Below are 21413 nucleotides of genomic sequence, written 5' to 3' on the forward strand. Positions count from 1 at the left end.
GCCCACGCGTGCGCACTCGCGTCTCGTTCTTGGCTGTCTCCCGGAAGTGATTGCTTTTGGGTCACGGCGCAGGCGCAGACCGCGGGTAGTGCCGGGGACGACCGAAGCGCGCGGTTCACTCTTGTGCGGTCCCGAGCCGTCAGTGCGGTGAAGGCATCATGTCAGACAACGAAGACAAGTGAGCGCGGGCTCGGAGGGGAGGACTTCGTGGTGCGAGCTGGGCGCTTGGAGCACAGGCTAGCCCAGCTACGGGGTCTGTGGGGGTGAAGTCTTGAGAACTTCCTACTTCGCGGAGAAATGCTCCCGGGACAGTGTGCGGAGTTAAGCCCTCTGGGCACCCCCTTTCTGGAAGGGAATGCCGGTGGTGTAGTTCGTGTAGTTGTAGAAATAGGAAGAAGCAATCCAGAGATGTCCCGGGAGGCTGGGAGCAGGCGCGGGCTTGTAGCATAGGTGGCCAGAAGTGGGCTGAACTCTGGGTATATATTTATTTTATTTATCTGGAGACCAAATCTCACTGTATACCGGGTGGTTCCACTTTAGTAATCCGTCTTCCAAATGATGAGATTAAAGCGTGAACTACTATGCCTGGCCCCTGGTATTCACACTTACACACAGACACATATGAGAGAGAGATGGTATTCACATATACACATGAGAGAGAGAGAGAGAGAGAGAGAGAGAGAGAGAGAGAGAGAGAGAGTCTCAGCTATGTAGCCTTGGCTGTCCAGGAACTCACTGTGTAGGCCAGGCTAGCCTCAAACCCTAAAAAAATCCACCTGCCTCTTCTTCCAAAACACTGGGATTTATAGGTCTATGTCACCATGTCCAGCTCTTGGATATATTTTACTTTTTTTTTTTTTTTTTTTTTTTGAGAGAGTCTGTCTACATGGCCCTAGCTGTCCTGGAAGTCACTGTGTAGATCAGACTGTCCTCAAATTTATGGAGATCCGTCTGCCTTTGCCTCCTGAGCACTGGGATTATAGGGGTTTGCCACCATGCCTGGCTGCTGATACAGTTTAAAAATAGAGCCAAGAGGATTTCCTGATGGCTGCATGTGTTAGGTCAAAAGAGAAGATAAACTATGGGAGTCCTAAAATAGATGTAGCTGTCAAAACTCAGAAATAGAAGCTGGATATGGTGGGCTTACCCCTGTAATCCTAGCACTGGGGGGGCTAAGGCAGGAGGATTGCTGTGAACAGATGTCAGTCTGTGCTGCGTAGCGAGTTCCAGGCCAGCCTGAGTTACATAGTGTACAGAGTGATGTTGTCTCAGAAGCAAGCAGACAAAACGCAGGAAAAATACAGTGAAAGCAGAGACGTGCGTGTCGACCAGGGTTGTGCGGACCCCTAGAGAGGAGGTGGCTAGTGAGTGGGGAAAAGGGGGAACCCAGGAAAGGCTGAGGAGGCGCTCCCCCTGAGTGTGAAGCAGGAGGGAGGAGCCAGATGTGCCAGCTGTTGGACGAAGATGAGTGAGAGTGGGAAGGAGTTAGCAAGGAAAAGATCATTAGTGAAGCTGACTGGCGCTGCTTTTAAACCCAGCACCCGGGAGGCAGAGGTAGGCGGGTCTCTGAGTTTGAGGCCAGTCTGGTCTACAGAGGGAGTTCCAGGACAGCCAGGGCTACACAGAGAAATTCTGCCTTGAAAACAAAACAAAAAAGGTAATCAGCGAGCAGAGCTTGGGATGTGGTGAAAGTCTTACCTGGGTTAGGTTATCTTCTCTTCACAGTCACCTCAGGGGTAGGGTGATAGTGGTAATGTTCTCTGCTGGGAATTAATGCCCGGGGTTTTCGTGCATGCTGTGTATACACTACTTTTGAGCAACACCTCCAGCCCTGAAGTAAATTTTTTGTTCTTGAGACAGCATCTCCCTGTATAGCCCAGGCTGGGCTTAAACTCCTGCATCTCCTCCTCCATTCCAAATGCTAGGAGTATGGGAGTGTAGCATCACACTTACAGATGTATAGCTTCCCCCTTCCGATGGGGCTCGTCCTGCGCTGGTGACTGGAGGATGGCTTAGTGATTGCCAGCACTGCTGCTTGTCCAGGGAGTGAAAGCTCTGCTCCCGGTACCGTGTTGAGCAATACCAGCTTTAGGGGAATTGACACCCCATTTCTGGCTTCCACAGGCATCTGCACACTCGTGCGTACACTCACATTCACATACACAAACACATAGGGAGGCAGAGGCAGGCAGAGCTCTGTGAGTTTGGGGCCAGCCTGGCCTACAAGAGCTAATTCCAGGACAGGCCCTGTCTTGAAAAACCGAAGAAAAAAAAAAGTCCTCAGACCAGAAAAGTACATGTTACAGGCTGACCACAGTAGTTCATAGAGAGGGAAACAGTGGTGAACAAGTCCTAGCAAAATTGGGGGGCAGACGGGACAAGATTGAAGGCATACAGCGAAGATTCCTTCATTGAGATTTGCTGTCCCTCCTACGTCACACCCGATACACCGAGCTGTGCCTCTGATTCTGGCAGGTGACGCTCTAACCAGCTGTTCCTTCTGGCTTAGCTTTGATGGCGATGACTTTGACGATGTGGAGGAGGACGAAGGACTAGATGACTTGGAAAATGCCGAGGAGGTCAGTAGCCCCCCTCAGCCCTCAACTTCTTGCACTGCAGCCCGGGCGCTAGACAGCGGGGTGGGTGATGGTTACCGAACGGTTTTGCTGTTCCCTTTTCCAGGGACGTGTCTCCCACAGATACAGGCAGGGTTTCTCAGTAACTGTGGAGCCAGTTCTAGAATGCGCTCTGTAGACCAGGCTGGCCTCGAACTCACAGAGATCCGCCTGTCTCTGCTTCCTGAGTACTGGGATTAAAGGCGTGCTCCACCACTACCCAGTTCACAGATACACTCTTAGCCTTTGCATGAGCTAGACCTTAGCTTGGTTGTGGGATTGTTGTATCTTATTATGTATGGGTTTTTTTAGACTTGTTCTTGGTAGATAGCCCTAGAACTCAGCTGTTTAAACCAGGCTGGCCTCTAGCTCACAGCAACCAGCCTGCCTGTGCCACCTGCATGCTGGATTAAAGGCGTGGGCCCAGGTGGAAGCAGCTTTGCTCCCTTTCATTTGCTGCTTGCTCTACCCCAAACACTTCGAATACCTTGGGGCCTGTAGCAAGCACTCGGCAAACAGTTTTTATTTTATTATTATCATTATTATTTTTAATTTATTTAACTTTATTTTCTGTGCATTGGTGTCAGATTACCCTGGAACTAGAGCTACAGATGGTTGTGAGCTGCCATGTGGGTGCTGGGAATTGAACCCAGGTCCTCTGAAAGAGCAGCTAGTGCTCGTAACTGCTGAGCCATCTCTCCAGCCCCCACAATTTTTATCTTTTAAAAAAAATAGTTTTTTCGTGCATGTGCACTTGCGTGTCTGTGTGCGGTGCACTCACCTGTGTAGTGCGGTGGAGGGGCAGAGGCTGCTGTCAGCTGTCATCCTCTTACGGTGTTCACCTTCTCTTTCAAGACGGGGTCTCCCTGAGCTTGGGACTCACTGCGTCAGCTAGACTGTCTTTCTCTTCTTACCTCCTGGTTCTGTGGTTAAATACACACACTGTTATATACCCAGAGTCTTACATGGAGACTAAGGATCCAAATTTAGGTCCTCCAGTTTGGGCAGCAAGCTCTTTACTGTCTGAGCCATACCCTAAGCTCGAATTCTTGGTTTCAGAATCTTGTAAACTCTCGTCACAGGCTGTGCACAATCCTGGCAGCAGCTAGTGCTCTGTGCCTCTGTTTTCTCCTCTAGGTCAAGACTCTGCTATCAGAAACCCTTTGCTTAGTACCTTAGCATCTGTGGCTGTTCTGGCGGATTATTATTTGTGTGTGTGTGTGTGTGTGTGTGTGTGATGGAACCCAGGTGTATGTGTGTGTGTAGCGGAGGATGGAACCCAGATGTGTGTGTGTGCTTGTGTGTGCGTGTGTGTGTGGAGCGGAGGGTGGAACCCCGGTGTGTGTGTGTGTGTGTGGAGCGGAGGGTGGAACCCTGGTGCGTGTGTGTGTGTGTGTGTGTGTGCGTGTGCGTGTGCGTGTGCGTGTGTGTACGTGTGTGTGTGTGGAGCGGAGGGTGGAACCCAGGGCTAGCCTGGACAGATATGTGGCAAGTTGTTACTCAGTATGGGTGGTGACTCTTTCTTCTTACCATGACTGTCCTTGCCACTCGACCCATTGACTCAGTTGCCACCCGTGAAAGATCTGGTGTTTGTGCAACTTCCCATTTAGGGTGTGCTCATCACTTACAGGACCAGCCTTCTTTTCGGTGGCGCAGCTGGCTCTGGAGTCCTGACCACAGTCTTCTTTACTGCTGGCTTGGAGAATTTGGTCAGGTTGGATGGCTCTTGAAGCCCTTGGAATAGGGACCATGATTCCCACCTATTCCTCACAGAGTAGTAAGGAATGGGGCATTAGTAAATGTGCTTAGATGTACAGAAAGCGTTAATGGTGGTCGTGAGTGTCATTGTCATCATCTTCCTCTCTGACCCAAAACTCACCCTGAGATGTCCCCTCTGTTTTCTTCTATCCAGGAAGGTCAGGAGAATGTTGAGATTCTCCCCTCTGGTGAGCGACCGCAGGCCAACCAGAAACGCATCACCACTCCGTACATGACCAAGTATGAGCGAGCCCGTGTGCTGGGCACCCGGGCACTCCAGATCGCGTAAGTGTTGTCCCTTGCTGTCCTCACTGTGAGCCCCAGGCTGTTGATCCTGCCCAGCCCCTGTGTGCCAGGCATTGTGCTGGGCTTAGGGATCCTGTGGTGTAATGTAAAAAATAGGCCATGAAAAGTAACCACACAGGAAGAAAGTGTCAGGAAGAACTCTAGTCAGGCCTGGTGGCACAGACCTGTAATTGAAGACACTCAGGAGACAGAAACAGTGGGAGAATGGGTTCAAGGCCCACCTGGACTATGGGTTCAACATTACTCTGGGCAACTAGCAAGACCCCATCTCAAGCTAGAAGTGATAGGGGATTTGGGAACATAGCTCAGTGGCAGAGTGTCTGTCTAGCACGTGTGAGGCCCTGAGTTCAGATAATTCCTGTCAGTTTGCTGAAGTGAGATAAGGATGAATTCAGGGAAGGCCATGGTAGCCCTTCAGGCTTGTACCCCTTCCTGTTATGAGGGAGACTGGCCAGCCCAGTGAGGTAGGGAGGGCCCTTCACGTGGGAAAGCCCAAGAGCAGCAGTGGCTTCTGGGGTCTAGACTGTAGGTAGGCAGACTCAGGCAATCAGTGATTGCTGTAACCTGGAAGAGGCAGAGTTAGTGGAACTGTAGTGGGAGACCTGAGCCTGAGAGAAACTGCTGGACTTCTGACGTGGTGGTATGGGAGAATGGCGGATGCTGCAGGACAGACCTGGGAGTTTAGAGAAAACACAGCCAACGGAGCATTCTACCACCGGATATGTGGAGGCCTGCATGCTGGAGGCATAGAGCTCTCTGCATCCCCTCACAGGTTCACACAGCCCTGGGGAAAGATAACTGCGGTGTTGCCTTGATAAAGGGTTTTGTGTGAGGACGAGGTGGTCTTCGGCCATTCCTCAGGAATGGACGTTTCTTTTCTCTAGCACGGTTGCACTCTTGGCTCCTTTGAGTAAAGTTAGAGCCACCTTCAGGGGCTACGGTCCTATTGGCCCATACTGTCCGTTATGGCACTCAGTGTCTCCATGTGGCCATTTAAATTAATTAGTTAATTAAAAAATTGGCCCTGTGAGATAGCACATGTCTTTAATCTCAGCACTCAGGAGACTGAGCCTGTGGATCTTTGTGACTTCAAGGCCAGTCTGGTTTACGGAGTGTGTTCCAGGACAGCCAGGTTACACAGTTAGATGCCATCTCAAAAACAATAACAAAAAGCTCCAAACCACCACCTCCACAACAAAACCTACCCAAACAAATGAAAACAAAGCAACCCCCTCCCCCAATAGTGGACACATCTCAGGAGTCAGGAGCATCTCTGTGGCTCCAAGACAACCCGACTGTCATATTTTTCTTTGGGGCTTTAGTGCACCTTCCCCTGAGGGGTCCATGCCCTCTGGTGGTACTCTGCCTGTTGTGAGGGACAGCCAGGCTGGATCCTGTATATCCGCACTGGATGGGTAACCTTTGCTTAGGTGCTGAATGAAATGCCTGCTTGGATAGCTTTTGATGGGGTTCAGTCCGGCCCACTAGCACCACCTGGTGGCTGATTCGCTCACATCTTGCTAACTGGGTGGGTGATGTGTAGTGGCTGCAGCACAAATCAGTCACTTGAAGCCCACTCTTGCACTTGATGTCCATAGATAGGGACACTGACAAACAGATGCCCTTCAGGTGCTCCTGTTATGTATGGGGAGACCAGGCCCAGACAGTCAGGGCAGCCGTGCATGTCTGTAAGGCTTTGTATGCAGTGGGTGTTACAGACAGGTCAATACAGCCGTGCATGTCTGTAAGGCTTTGTATGCAGCGGGTGTTACAGACGGGTCAATACAGCCATGCATGTCTATAAGGCTTTATATGCAATGGGCATTACAGACAGGTCAGGGCAGCCGTGCATGTCTGTAAGGCTTTATATGCAATGGGTGTTACAGACAGGTCAATACAGCTGTGCATGTCTGTAAGGCTTTGTATGCAGTGGGCGTTTCTTTTGTTTTCTTGGTGTTAGGAACTAAACCCGGGGCCTTACGTTCTATTGCCAAACTACACCCCAAGTTTTGGAGACATTTTGTTATTCAGGAAGGACATTTGGTTTCTGCTCTTGGAAAAATTTCAGGCTTTTGAGAGTAGCAGAGATGAGAATATTTAGTAATGAACTAGTCAGTGTTGCTCTCAAACTGGTTGGCCCTAGAGTCACCTGGCAGCTCTAAAGGTACAATCCTCAGAACCCTTACTGAGAAAGTCTCAGGACTGGAGAGATGGCCTAGCAATTAAGAGCACTTGCTGCTCTTGCAGAGGACACAGGTTTGGTTCCCACCATCCACATGATGGCTCACACCATCTATCCCTCTAGTTCCAAGCTGGGCGGTGATGGTGGTGTGCACACCTTTGATCCCAACACTTAGGTGGCAGAGGGAGGCAGATCTCTATGAGTTTGAGGCCAGCCTGGTCTACAGAGTGAGTTCCTGGATAGCCAGGGCTACACAGAGAAACCATGTCTTGAAAAAACAAACAAATAAATAAAAAAGTATGTCCTGATAGTCTAGAGAAGACGTGGGCCCTGGCTTTGGTGTGCTTCTTAGTAGCCCTGGATTTATAGGTATAAGCCTGTCTAGGGTGATCAGGGGAGTTGTTCTTAGGGCACAGAACTGGAGGTGCCATCCCCTTGTTTAGTGTTGGGGCCTCTGCTTGGCCCAAGCATTAGCTGGGGACTGGGCCCTCACAGTGGCCATGTGTGGTCCTGGGCCACCAGCAGCTCATGGTCTGCTGTGGACAGTAATCTGGTGTCTTTTGGCACATGTAAACTCACAGGCAGTGAAGACTGTCATTTCTGGAGTGAGGACACCTGAGCCCTCAGGCTGATGAGAGATGGTGCAGAATGGACAGGCGCCTCAGCTTCTTTTCTGTGGCTGTGACAGAATCCTTGGGGAAGGTTCCTCGCTCCGTACGTTTGGCTCACAGTTCTGGGGGTTGGAAGGTCTAAGAACATGACACCTGCACCTGGTGAGACTTCAAGCTGTGTCATAGCATGGTAGAGGGTTACATGGTGAGACCAAGCAAGCTGGCTTGGGTTTCTCTTCCTCTTATAAAGCCTTCACAGTGGTCCCACCCTCAGGACAAAGGTCCCTCCTCTGTCTGATACTATCATCATGCTAACTTAAGAACATAGGGGACACTCAAGAACATGGGAGCGGGGAGGCATAAAAGTTTGCTTTGGGTGTGTGGATGGGGACCAGGCTGGGAGAATGTGACCCTTCTGGGGTTGTTGCTGTGAAGGGCTGTGGGTTTGACTGATGTGGTAAGAATGAAGGGCTTCTTCTGATGGAGCATTACAGTTAGATGACTTTAGTGTGTTTCATAGGGCACGTCATAGCACAGTGGTTAGGAACACATCTAGACTCTGCCTCTCTGCCTGTGTGTGTTTGAACCTTGAGTAGGTTACTCGCCTTTCTGTACCTCAGTTTCCTCACCAGAAAAAAGTCAAAGTGGGACTCCCCTCAAATGAACAGAGAATGTCAAGGTAGAGAACAGTGAGTGGCGTGGAGTCTTCTAGTCTTCGGTTTTCCCAGTGAGGCAGGGATTATCTTCATTTTTAAATGAGACCATTGGGAGCTGGAGAGATGGCTCAGAGGTTAAGAGCATTGCCTGTTCTTCCAAAGGTCCTGAGTTCAATTTCCAGCAACCACATGGTGGCTCACAACCATCTATAATGAGGTCTGGTGCCCTCTTCTGGCCTGCAGACATACACACAGACAGAATACTGTATACATAATAAATAAATAATTATTTAAAAATAAATAAATAAATGAGACCATTGGGATGTGGACAGAAATCTAGTGGCTTGTCTTTGGAGGCACAATTTAATCCAGTCTGCTGGTCTTCTCTCTGCTTAGTGGTAGCTCCCTGTATACTTCTGCCACCACAGCTGCCTGCCTAGGTGACCTTGCTGGATGAGGAGCAGGACACCATAGTCACCTTCTCTGAGCCTTGTTTCTTGTCTCTCCAACCCGTGTCTGTCCCTGCAGGATGTGTGCCCCTGTGATGGTGGAGCTGGAGGGGGAGACAGACCCATTGCTCATCGCCATGAAGGAACTCAAGTAAGTCCCTCAGACAGGGGTCCTTCCTCCAGAGCGCAGCAGCAACTCTCGGCCTCTCCATCTGTGGAAGCTGGTGTTTGATCCTGTAGATCTCTGACTCGTTCATAGTCAAGCCCCCGAGATGAGGGAGGGGGTTTCTGTGACATGTGCTTCTCCTGCCTGTTCCCTGCTGAAGAGCCAAGGCACCCGCCCTCATGTCCTGTGACTTTCCCACCACAGGGCCCGGAAGATCCCAATCATCATTCGCCGTTACCTGCCAGATGGGAGCTATGAAGACTGGGGTGTGGACGAGCTCATCATCACCGACTGAGCAGCGTTGTTGGACTGTGCCGGGCACCATTTCTATGCCCATTTTATACATGTAAATAATAAACTTTGCCCTTCCTACCCCTCTGCGCCTGCTGTCTGCAGTGCTGCCACCTGCTGCAGAGAGCGGGCCCACATCGAGGTGGCCTTGTGACTGTTAGCTCTTTCTGAAGCACTAGGGACTTGGCCCCGTGGGTCCTCCCATCCCTCCCTCTATCTCCCCATGCACCAGAGTGAAAGCTGCTGCAGGGGAGACACCTCAGCTGCCTTCTCAGCAGACAGATGAGTCTTTGTGCCCAGGGAGCTGGTTGCCATGGAAACCCCCAATTTCCTTTCCAGTGGGGACTGGCTGCAGGGGCTTCTCCCTTCTCAGGAGTATCACAGAGCAGGTCTCATCAAGCCAGCCATTGTTCCTAGGGACCTGCCTGGAGCTCTTATCAAGGACTCAGATCCCCTTTCAGGAGTGGTGCCCTAGCAGGAAGTGTGGGGGTGCAGTGATTCCCCCACTGTCCCCAGGCAGAGCCCTGTTGGGCAAGTCAGCAACTGGAACAAGGACCAAGCACCTGTCCAGCTCTGTCCCGGGCCAGTTCACATAGTGCCCTCCATAGCCATCTCTTTGCTCTGCCGCCTTGTGCCTCTGCTTCTCAGACTTGAGCTAGGATGATGTGCTTGCTCTTGGGTTCAGCCTGGGCTCACTCGCAAGGGTCCCTCTTCTGTGCGTTCCACTTCCCCCCACTTCACATCCTGTGGCAGAGGTGTGTGAGGAGCTAGGGATCAGGACGGTGGAGGCAGGAGGCTCGCAGAGTGAGTTCAAGGTCAGCCTGGGCTATGTGAGACTTGTCTAAGAATTTGTTTTAGAAAAGAAGGCATGGACTCTGGCATAATTAAAAGGAAGACCTCTGGTCCACTGCAACTCCAAGGAGTCATGGCACGCCACATGGGACCGGGCACCCTGGTCAGGGTGGGAAGGATGTGTGGCCACAGGAGTAGGAGGGTGCTTGCTGCTTTGGATGGTGGTTAATTCTGGGAGTCACAGACTTCGCACCCTACCACCCTCCTCCAAGCCTCTGGAATCCTTTAATCAAGCTGGGTGCTGAAATTTCAGCCCTGAAATGCCGCCTTTGTGCCGGCATCCAGGCAGCCACCCCAGAGTGCGGGGTCACTCTCTCGGCCCATTTCTCTAAATGGTCCCTTTGTTCCCTGCTGGGCCGCTCAGTATCAGATGTGATTAAAGGGAGCTGGAGCTTGGGTAGGAGGGGGCGTTAACCCTTAGGGGATAGGGTGTAAGGAGGCTGGAGCTTGGGTAGGAGGGGGCGTTAACCCTTAGGGGATAGGGTGTAAGGAGACAGAGAAGAGGGTGCTTTTCATCTCCCCCTTTTAATTCTGCTCTTGGGAAGCACCTCATTCAACTGGCCGGGTCTGTCACTTGCCTGCATTGTCAAATCTGTCTCCTTAGGTTTAAGGTCATCTCCTCAGCCATTTAAAGAAACACCTGGCTTTGGAGCCTGTGCTGTGCCCGAGCGCATCCAAACTCTTCCAAGGGATGTGGACAGCCCACTAATGCTGGCTTCCACTTGGCCATTTCCCTGCCGCCTGCACCAGTGGTAACTGGATGACCAACCTCATGAGCTAACAGCCCCCCCCATGGGCCCCTCCATCTTGCCAGCTTGTCTACGGTTCCCCATCAGAGCAGGTGCAGTATGTAGAACGGAAGTGGACAAATGTTCTGCTTTTCAGTAGAGGGGCAAGTGAGCATCAGCAGGAAAACTTGGTTGGAGTTGGTTTCATGTCTGACAGTGCTGGTATCATAAGATGAAAACCTGCAGCCAGGAGAGGAAGTTTGTCTATGGTTCCTGGTCTGGTAGATGTAGGGAATGCCCCAATCACTAGACCTTGTTTTCCCCAGGGAATCGGCAGTCTCCTGTCACCTGTGATGGGTGAAGAAGGTAGTCTATGTGGAAGAGTGCTGATGAGGAGGGGCACTCAGGCATATGCAGGCCCCCAGCCTACCCCTTGTATCCCAGCCTAGTGCCTTCAGTGAAGATAATCAAGTATGTAGATGCATATGCCCGGACTTAGCTCAGGGGAAGCTAGGCCCCAAGATTTAATAAAGGTGGAGCAACGGGTCACGTCGTCCAACAGGTAAAGATCTAATAAAGCCCAATAAAAAAATACAGCTTCCATGTAGTTTGGGTGGTCTGATGCTGCATTCGATATTGTTAAAAAGAGCGAGGGTTTCGTATGCCAGGCTTCAAAGGAGCCAGTGGTTTGGGGGAGGTGACCAAAAGAGCTTACTGGTTACAGTGTCTAGATGGAATGGTGGGTCGTGTTCCCGGTACCCACCCGCTCAGGGACTGATGGAGATGGGGGTATGATGTGGAACAGTAGACCTTGGAGAGTGGTTCAGGGCACGTGCTGTCGGGAGGGCACCAGCTTCCCAAAGCATCAGGCAACGGGAGCCACTCCCTCGGAGGCCTAATGGATGTACGTGCATCTTTACATATGTCCTGGCAAAGCCAGCAACTGGGGGCACACTAGGAGCTTTGCTGCTATCAGATGTGTGGCCGTTGGCACTTCTTGTCAGAGCAACTTGGTAGAGATTCCCCTTGACCTTGGTGAGGTGAGCTTGGCAGTGACATAGGTCACGGCCACTACTGAGGACAAACTCTTGGGGGGGGGGCACAAGTGGATGGAGCTGCTTGGCTTAAACAAACGTGCTGCTGTGATAGCTAGCGTGGGCTCTCTCTCATGTGTGTGTGTGTGTCTGTGCACTGGGGGAGGCGATGGGTGGAGAAGTGTGGCCACAGAAGGTCCATCCACACATTCTATGGACCCACCATCCCCAGGTCAGGGGAGAAAGACCCTAGGAATCGCTCACCTTTGCACTCTGCTGGCCGCTCCCAGAAAACCTTTGAAGAAGCACAGGTATGGGGGTAAGAGACCAAGAGACAGGCCAGGTCAGGCCACCAAGCAGGCGACCGGAAGTTTTAATTTTATTACTCGGAGTGCTTAATGCAAGTTAATGGGGACTGGGGTAGCTAGAGGAGGGGTGGGAGCATGGCGACTATGCAGATAAATAAGGGGCAGCGATGTGTTACATGTGGACTGGGGAGACAGAGCTACGTTCTTTATTAAGGTATCTCTGGAGCGAAGGGCACAGGGCGAGGGTAGAATGTACACGCAGGGGTTTAGTGTCCAGCCTGCTGCCAGCAGCCTGGGTGCTGGGCTCTGGGACTAGGGCCTGTACAGCGCTAACTCTGAGCCTGGGGACTTGAGGCTGACACTCAGGAGGCAAGAGGAAGACTGGCTGAGTGGCCTCTGGCTTTCCGGGAGCCCCTGCCTCCTCACTTGGGGTGGGCTTTGAGGTGTGGGAGGTGGTAGGGAAGAACGTGGGGCTCTCCTCAGATAGACAAGGTTATTGACACAGAATTGAATCTGGGGACCTCTGCCAGTTCCTTCCTGTGTCCAGGTGTGGGGGGCATTGAAAAGACAGGAGCTTCCAGGGAGTATCCCAGCCTACGCCCCACAAAGCTGTTCAGAGCTGTCCCCAATGAGTCCTCAGGACAGGACAGCCAGCTCTAGACTTTGAGGCAGGTCCCTGGCAGCCTGTCTCTCAGGCACTGTGACACAGCAGTGCTTGGGCCTCTGAGCCCCTTGCTTTCTAAGGAGGAAATGGGAGTGAGGCCTCCCACCCTAATGCTTCTGACCTCCCTGAAGGAGTGAGCAGGACATCTCGGGTCCTGGGGTAGAGGGTCATTTCTAGGGGCAGGTGGTCCCTCATCCTCAGTCTGGGGCAGCCATCAAGTCCTCCCCTGCCAGCTCACTCAGGGCTGGGCCTCCCGAGCTGGGGTAGGTGGAGGGCATCAGGGCAGGAGCTGGCAGAAACCTCCCAGCTGCTGTCGGCCTCTCAGCCTCCCCTACTGCCCCTGCCAGGCCTGAGGCTGATGAGGAGCGGGGCACACAGGCTGGGGGAAGGTGGGGACTGGTGGTGGCAGGGCCCCCTCTAAGGTCGGGACAGAGTTGTATATACCGGCTGCTCCCAGTGTGTGGGACTGTGGGACTGGGGCCCTGAGGGGCTGGGATCAGAGATGGCCGTATAGAGGGGCCGTTGAGAAGGCCCCATGTAGGAAAAGGCTGAGTAGAGGCCAGAGGCCTGACCCGCATGGCCGTAATAGGGTCCTGAGGGCTGATGGTCAGAATAGTCGAACTGGGGGCGTGAGATGGAGGGGAAGGCGGAGCCGTAGTGGGGCAGACTGAGGGAGGTATAGGCGATCTGGGAAGTCGACGGCTGGTCAGTGTAGTGTGGGGGTCCCTGGGGGCCTGTGGTCTCTGTCTTCACCTGGGCTTTGGCATCCACACCAGGGGGTGAGACCGTGGGCAGAGCCACACCTGGTGGCTTGGAGATCCAGGCAGAGTGTCCACTGGCCACAGCCAGGGCACTGCCCAGCCCGTAGCCAGCTGCTGAGTAGCTACCCACATGGCCTGGGTGCCCATTGGGTGGCAGGTATTGGTCCAGCTCAGTCACATCAAAGGTCTCCATGTTGGACATTACCTCGTGACTGATCTCTCCGATGTCCACGTTGCCGAAGTCGATGTGGGGCTTCCCGCCCTCCCCCAGGGAGCGCCCATCCCTTTTGGGGTCTGCCTTGCCGGACTGCAGCTCTGTCTTTGGGGTGGTTGGAGGGGTGGGAGGCCCATGGCTCTGGCCTGGATGAGAGAGAGAGAGAGAGAGAGAGAGAGAGAGAGAGAGAGAGAGAGAGGTGAGAATGAGCAGGTTAGAGGCAAATGGACCCTAGAAGGCCTCGTGGCTCATCTCCAGGCAACAGGATGCTGACCACTAAGACCAGACATGCTGCCTAACGGCTGAGCCTACTGGGTCATGCTGGGCTATCGTCCTGGGCCCTGCCTGCTCTTCAGAGCACCCTTGACATCTGCTGGTCACTTTTCCTGTCTACTTTGGACTGTTACCTCTTACTACCTCAGCAGCACTGTGGCCTCTGCAATACAACCCCAAGCCTGGCTACTCCCTGCCCTGCTGGCCCCCTTGGCTTTGTCTGTTAACTTTCTTGTCCACACATCTCAGCAAATGCTCAGGGCACCTGCAAGTGCCAGGCCAGGTGTGCCAGATCCTAGGAAGAAATGGAAATAAAATCGGGCCCTGTCTCCAAAAGCTTGCAGCCACGGAGAGATAAGAGCCCCCACAGGGTTCTAGAGCAGTGGGCCCTGTGTGAAGGCGCATGCAAAGGACTGAGGGGGTGAGAGAAGGAAGCCATCTGCTGTCTCAGGGATTTGGGGGAGTCTCAAAGGGGCTCCGATGATGAGATCACATGGAAGGAAGGTGACTGGACCAAGCATCTCAGCACAGAGAAGCAAATCCATGGCACAGCGTTGTAAGGTCAGCAGCTGCCGGGGCAGATCGTACCTCAGCCATCACACTGGAGGCAGTGCCAAGTCCTTCATTAGCCAAGGGCTGCAGACTTCAGGAGACCTACCAAGGCTTGAATTCTGGCTCTGCCATTCACTGTGTGACCCCGGGAAAACCCTCAATCTTCCTTTAAGCAGTTTGTCAGTAAAGCGGAGATGAGACCAGGGAGCCTAGGTACCGCATCATCTTGGGGAGATGAGACCGGGGAGCCTAGCTACTGCATCTCGGGGAGCCTACTGTGATTACATCCTGGAGTCGTATGATTCCTGGACAGATAGATGCTGCCACCTGAGTCTCAAAGAGGCTCTTCCTATGCTAGTTTCTTCCTGTACGTCATTCACTCGATTCCATCCCTACTCTTCCTCTAGACTATAGGCTCCTAAGCCAGGGACCATGGGCTTCTCCTGGTGGCTCCTGGTACCTGACACAATGAGAACTTGGCTTGTCTGCTGAAGCCAGAGCAGCTCTCTACTCTGAGCACTTCCTGTGCATCACACTGGCGCTCTGCTCATGAGGAACGCAAGCGAAACATTGCCCGCAGAGTCCCACCACCTGGGCTCAGACCTCAGCTGAGGAGCAGGCTCTTTTTCCTGTCTCCTCATCTGCAGGACGCTGGTGAGGAGTTGCTCACCTCACCATGGCATTTCAGGCTGACTGGCTGGTGGAAGGGATCCACACATGCAAGGCAGCCTGGTACGCTCAGTGTCAGCTCGCATCCTTAGGGAGAAGTAAGTAGGAATGGGCCACGTAGGCCCCTCCGTGGCATGTGCTCAGCATCGCCCCAGGGCAGGAGCCGGAAGACGCAGTGGTTTCCTCTCCACCCATGTTTGATCACTCACCCTGCCTGCCTCTTATCTCTGGTTTTTCCAGACAGGGTTTCTCTGCATAGCCTTGGAACTCACTCTGTAGACTAGGCTGGCCTCGAACTCAGAGACCCACCTGCCTCTGCCTCGATTAGAGGTACCACCACCCGTCTTTTTTGTTTGTTTGTTGTTTGGTTTTTGGCTTTTGATCAATCGTTTCTCAAAAGCACCAGAATCCCCACTGAGCTGCCTCCGGGTTCTGTTCTCCAGCTGGAGGAGCTGCACCCCTGGCCAGCCCTTCCCAGATCTCAGCTCAGGCTAGGGAACTCTCCATTGCCTGGCTTCTCCCAGCCCCACTGTAGCTCTGCCAACAGCACACTGGTAGCTCCCAACCCAGCACTCACCTGAAGGGTGCTCTGGGTTCCCGTCTGAAATGGGGGAACCTTCTTCCGGGTGCCGATGGTCCAGGTGGGCACTCTTGTAGTGGGCCTGGATGGCAGCAGCCCCTCCTTGCTCAGCCTCCCCGCCTGGGCATTCTGCCTCCCCCTGGGTTGCCTTCCCATTCTTCCGCCGCCGAGGTTGGTACTTGTAGTCGGGATGGTCCTTCTTGTGTTGCATGCGGAGCCTTTCAGCCTCCTCAATGAAGGGGCGCTTGTCACTCTCGTTCAGCAGCCTGGAGGTGGAGGACACCAGAGCTAGTGAGTGCTGGGGCACCCGGGCAATCTTCCCTCTGAACTTCATTCCTGGGATGGGGAACCCAGAGGGCAGGCCCAATGTAGGACTCTGCCCTGTGGTTAGCTCCCAGAAAATGTCAGACCAAGGAACCCCAGCCTGAGGTGGTTGTCATCTCTGTCCCCTACCTCTCAGTGGCTAGAGGACAGCAGGAGCCACCAGCCTCTGAGCATGTGGTCAAAAAGGAGTTACAAGGGGCAGGTGTCAGTGCAAGCAGAGGGAAGTCGGTCCTGTTACTGAAGCCCCACTGACGGGCGAGCTCCCTGGCACACACCTGGAGGCGTGCAGACAGAAGCACACGGCTGTAGAGGAACCCAGTCTCTGCTACTTACTAGCTGTGTGCCAGACTTTGCACAAGTTACTTCTCTGAGTCCGGGTTTCTTCACCTACAAAACGAGGATGATAACACCTACTTCACCCGGGTGTGGGGTCACCAGAAATATATATAAATACACGAAGTGCCTGGGCCTGGGGAGAGGGAACCTAGAGGAAACAGGGGCTACTCTGACGGTTCCTGGGGAGGAGCTGCACGGGACAGCCCAAGGGTAGATCCTCAAGTCCAGAAAAATGATTTGGTGAAATTTCTATGTGGTGGGGCTGAGTGTTCTAGGTGTGAGTCCCTTCAATACGGGGGCACTGTCTCCAGAGAGAGATCTTGTGTCTGGACCTGGGAGTGACAGAAGGTAGAGGAATCTTGAGTCTCTTCCCAGACTCTGGGACAGACTGAGGCCAGCCCTCATGACATGGAGAAGCCCTCATGGCAGTGCCCCCACCCATTCAATTCCAGCTTCAGGTTAAAGTTGAAGGGTGGAGGGTACCAGGACTTGCCTGCCCCAGGGTAAGGAAGACAGGGTGGGGCACCTTAAATAGGGGGAAAGAACAGATCCATAGACTCCAGACACAGGGACCACTGGTCCACTTTAAGGGTTTCTCTCCCTCCAGCACACCCAATTGGTGCCCTCTTCTCCTAGGCAACAGAAGACCAAGCCCCCTCTCCGGGATGGTTATGCCAGGCACTTTCTAGCCAGCAGCAGCATTCCTTTGCAGCTTAGCCTCCTGGTCTGCCCTGCACCCTGCCAGCATTCCCCAAGGGACCCTCTAGCTGAGCCAGACTCCATTAGAGTTAGTACACTCTCTGGATAGGTGGAGACCCCAAGTTAGGCCTTAGAAAGAACCACAGAGCAGAATGGTGGGGTCCTGTCAGCATGGACCCAGCACAGATGCTCCTGGGGTGGCTGGTGACACTGGACAGTCTCTCCTATCCTTCTCCGTGTCTCCTGCCTGGCTGCCAACCTGAAATCACCAAGAAGTGGCAAGGAATGTGGGAGAGGGCCCCACATAGCAGAAGTGCAGGAAGATTACGACACTGGAGTCTACCATCACCCCCCAAGCCGCACTGTACCCAGTCAGCCCTAACAGAAACCCGGGGAGCCGTGGTGCTAGTGCCAATCTTAGCCAACTCTGCGCAGGACTCCTCATCCACCCTACACCATCTCCAAAGCCACCCTTTCGTCCTGTACAAACCCTCACATTCAGAGCTACCCTTCTCCACTGCCCGCCCCCCAACCCCGGCCAGCTTGGTCCTCATTTGCTCCCTTTCTTTCTACCTGCCTCTTGGTTTGTAATGGGTGGAAGGAGAAGGGAGGCTGATTTCCAGCCCAGTGGGGCAGCTCCTAGTGGGGCACTGGCCGCTGTTCTATGTGTCCTCCTGCCAGGCCAACATGTGGGCAAGAGTCTGTGCGACTTGAGGCAGGAGAGGCCAATGAGGGCCCTATAGGAGGAGCTCGGCTGCAGCCTGGTCCCAGTTTCCTGGCTTGGACTGTACTTTCTGTACAGGTTAAACAGGACTGAACATCCCACAGGTCAGCATGTCATGGTTCCTCCCCAGATGGCAGCCAAGTTTAGTGTGCCAAGTGCTCACACGGCCACCCAAGACCTGTGTTCAAGTGCACTGATCCCAGACTCATGCACAGCTCTCTCCTCAGTCTGTGTTTTAGGCTGCTCTTCAGTTCTGTCGACCCAACCATCTATGCTCCGAATGTCCTTAGAGGCACTTTGGAAAAAGTGTGTTCAAACCCTTGGAGCAACTGGCAAGCTCAGCCCACATTCCGGTGTTCCTGAGGACCCCCATCCAGGGCCTAAGCAGCCACCTCCCCTTGACATTGTTTTGCCACTTCCCATCCCTGGGGTGGTCTTCGGCCATCCGGGCTCTCCTGCCTCACCTGCTCCAGGTGGAACGCTGTGGGCACAGTCTGAGTGGTAGCCAGGGATGAGTCTGCCTGAAGGGGACTAAGTCGAGGGTTCTAAAGTGGGAATTGGGACAGGGACAACGGAGGGACTCCATAAACCCTGACAACAGATGGTGGTTGGAGAGTTGGGGGGTCCATCTCTCAGTGCTATTACACGCCTAGACGGACCTTGGACAAAGGAGTTAGCCGCCACTGCCTTCCCTGAGCAGAGCTGGGCTCTGGGCTCATAGTGGCTGGGTGTCCAGCTATTGCCTGGTCAGGGCTGAGGAAGCTGGGGGAGGGGTGCCGGGCCTTCAGCAAGCACATGGCAAGCGCAGGTCAGGAAGCTACTTGCGGATGGCTCTGTTCTTAGGGAACGGTTTGCTTCTTCTGCTACTTCAAGGCCTGTGGTCTTCACACCAGACCAACAAAGTGGAAGGAGCCGGCTCTTCTAACAGACCCCAAGTCTCCTCAAGCATGGAGCCCCCTCCATTTTCCTGTTCTCTGCCCACTCCAGACCACTCCAGAGAGTCAAGTGTGACTTCTGTCACCAGAGAGAATGTGGGGAATACCTCTGACAAGGATTGGTGACTGGACTCTGTCGCTGACTGACCCAGGTAGCCAAGACTGCCTCTTGGGCCTGTCTCTTGGAAAGTCTAGTGGGGATCAGGTGACTTCACAATCTAGCTCCTGCTGGAGCCCTTGTTCCCTTTGAACCTGACCCAGGGTGCCTGTGGCGTGAAGGGGTGCTCCACACATCTGGGACTGGCCAGGTGAGCACAAGGGTCAAATTTGCTCCCTGGGAAAATGTTGCCCCAGAGGCTTGAGGACCAGCTTAGGCAGTCTAGGGTTCTGAGGGACCCTGGCAGGAAGCAGGCTTCCTCCTGGCTAGGGTGCTCAGCTCCAGTTCTTGAGCTTGGGGAAGAGGTTGCTCAACCATTGGGTGGAGCCCAGGGAGGGAAGATGGCGCCAAAGCTGGAGAAAGTGGAAAAGAGGGAGTAGCTTGGTGGCTCGGGGACATGGTTGGACAGGAAGGCCTCTTTTTGTGTGCCCTGTCCTGGGAATAAGGAAGCCCTCAGTGCAGAGGCTGGGGTCAGGAAGCTCTCCCAGGGCAGTTGGAGCAGGGACCCTGTGGGAGCAGGGAACTCTGCTTTCTCTGGGTTTCTAGTTTTCCTTGCAACCCCTCCTCCCTACAAGCTGTCCATCTGGCTGCTTCAGTGTCGCAGCGGCTACAGCAAGATCAGTTCTCTCCCAGAGTTTCCCACATTCTCCCGACCATTGAAACGGGTGGGGGTGGCAGCGGCACCCAAATGTGTGAACGTGGGATTGAGGTCATCAGAGCGTCCCACCACGCCATCTTCCCTGCCCACCACCCACAGAATTCCAGCCACGAGGGGGCGCCTCCCCGCCCGCCATCTCAGGATGGGGAGGCCCAGCCTAGGCCTCTGGGGTTCTGAGTTCCAGGGCAAGCAGCCCGAGGAGTCCCCCAGGAGCACTCTGGGTAGATGGGTGGGCAAGGTTACCAAATCTGGTCTTCTAAAGAGATGGTTGGCCTCCCCTAGGAGAGGGGCCTGGGCGATCCTACTCTGGGGCCCCAGGCTAGCCCTAATGCCCACGAAGCTAGGGCCTGCGGGGCTGGGGCGGGGCAGGGCTCACCTCCAAAGCTTGCCCAGCGTCTTGCTGAGCTCGGCATTGTGGAGGTGCGGGTATTGGTCGGCCAGCTTCCTGCGCGCCGCCTGTGCCCACACCATGAAGGCGTTCATGGGCCGCTTGACGTGCGGCTTGCTCTTGCTGGCGCCATTGACACGCACGGGCATGGGCACCAGCGTCCAGTCGTAGCCGCTGAGCACCTGGCTGACGGCCTCGCGGATGCACACAGGGAACTTGTCATCGTCTGCCTCGCCGTCCTGCTGTTCCTTCTTGACCTTGCCCAGTTCGCCGGGCCCCGGGCTGGCTCGCAGGCCCGAGCCACCGCCGCCGCCGTCGGGTCCCAGCGACGGCGCGCTGCCAGGGGACAGGCAGCGGGGCTCCTCGGAGCCCACAGGGCTCAGCTCCACCTCTGATAGGTCCTGTTCCTCGGCCATGTCGCTCCTGGCCGCCGCCGCTTCGGCCACCTCCCCCAGGCCCACCGCCGGGGTCCTCGCGAAGAGCCCAACGCCCACCTGGACAGGAAGGAGGGCGCGATGGAGAGGCGCAGTGCGCCACCCCAGGCTGGACGCGGATGTAGCCCCGAGGTGGCGGCCCTCTTTGCCCGCGCTAAATCCACTCGGGCCTGGGCCCGCGCACATGCCAGACCCTAAGTGGATGCGTCCCGCCTCTATGTCTTCCCACCCCCTGATCCCAACCGTCTCTAGGTGTGGGTGGGTTTTTTCCTTAAACCTCCTCTTGGGTGGAGGTTTGTTGATGGAAAGGAAGAAAAACGGACCCTTTATTCGACTCTAATCCGGGCCCCTGGAATTTCCCACCTTTTCTCTCAACTCTCCTTCCCCTCGTCTGCCCTGACAGTCTAAGGAAGCTGGGTGGGGGGACGCAAGCCTGCCTGTGGGGTGTCAGCCTCTCCCACCCCAAACTGGGGGGACCCAGATCCATGATAGCAGTCCTGGCCCAGGGGAGCGGTGCGCACTCACCTCCTCCGACCTCTCCTCCAGTCTGGGGCTCGTCCTGAGGAAGTGGAAAACCGTGTCCCAAGGTGTGCGGTCCAGGTCGGGGCTGGGGGGGGGCTGACACTGATGGACTGGGAGGGAGGGGCTGGGGGGCCCTAAGCCTCAGGCCACAGCCTCGTCTGGACGGAGCCTGAATCCTCACCACCAAACACCCTGGCTGGACAGCCCGAGACTGACTGAGCGACTGAGCCGCTGCAGACGGCTGGGGAAGGAAGGAGGGGGAGGGGAGGGGGAAAGGAGGGAGGGAAGGGCAGAAGGTGGAGCCTCCAGCGCTGCCTTCATCCCCAGCACCCAGGACGCCTCTACTCTGCCCAGCCCCCCCCCCCCCCCCCCCCCAAAGCCCTGCCGGCACTGCTGCCTAGGCCCGTCTCCCTGGCCTAAGCTTGGGTTTGGGCAGCTGGTGTGAGAGTCGGGGCACTTTACATCTGGGAAGGGAGAGATGCAGGTGGCGCAGTCAGAACCTGTTGCCTGGGACCCTAGACCTCTGCCGCAGGTCATGGGCTATTGACAAAGGACTAGGGGGAGATG

The 21413-nt window shown here is 54.6% G+C and overlaps 2 protein-coding genes across 2 annotated transcripts; one reads left to right on the forward strand and one right to left on the reverse strand.

Moving 5' to 3' along the window:
* The first annotated feature begins 64 nt into the window (after nucleotides 1–64).
* Nucleotides 65–9118, forward strand: Polr2f (RNA polymerase II, I and III subunit F). Its single transcript, XM_041672080.1, has 5 exons — nucleotides 65–178; nucleotides 2510–2579; nucleotides 4528–4658; nucleotides 8657–8728; nucleotides 8948–9118. Exons 1-5 carry the CDS (start codon nucleotides 159–161, stop codon nucleotides 9036–9038), a joined length of 384 nt encoding a protein of 127 aa, XP_041528014.1. The 5' UTR covers nucleotides 65–158; the 3' UTR covers nucleotides 9039–9118.
* Nucleotides 9119–11988: 2870 nt separating this feature from the next.
* On the reverse strand, nucleotides 11989–21037 carry Sox10 (SRY-box transcription factor 10). The gene is made up of 4 exons (XM_041672079.1): nucleotides 20850–21037; nucleotides 19879–20384; nucleotides 15667–15935; nucleotides 11989–13741 (listed from the first exon to the last, which is right to left on the reverse strand). The coding sequence occupies exons 2-4, from the start codon at nucleotides 20304–20306 to the stop codon at nucleotides 13038–13040; spliced, it is 1401 nt and encodes a 466-aa protein (XP_041528013.1). The 5' UTR covers nucleotides 20307–20384; nucleotides 20850–21037; the 3' UTR covers nucleotides 11989–13037.
* Nucleotides 21038–21413: the final 376 nt, after the last annotated feature.

Source organism: Microtus oregoni, unplaced genomic scaffold (assembly GCF_018167655.1).
Source record: "Microtus oregoni isolate MIOR12 unplaced genomic scaffold, Mior012 000022F_ref0000154, whole genome shotgun sequence".
Lineage (NCBI taxonomy): Eukaryota > Metazoa > Chordata > Mammalia > Rodentia > Cricetidae > Microtus > Microtus oregoni.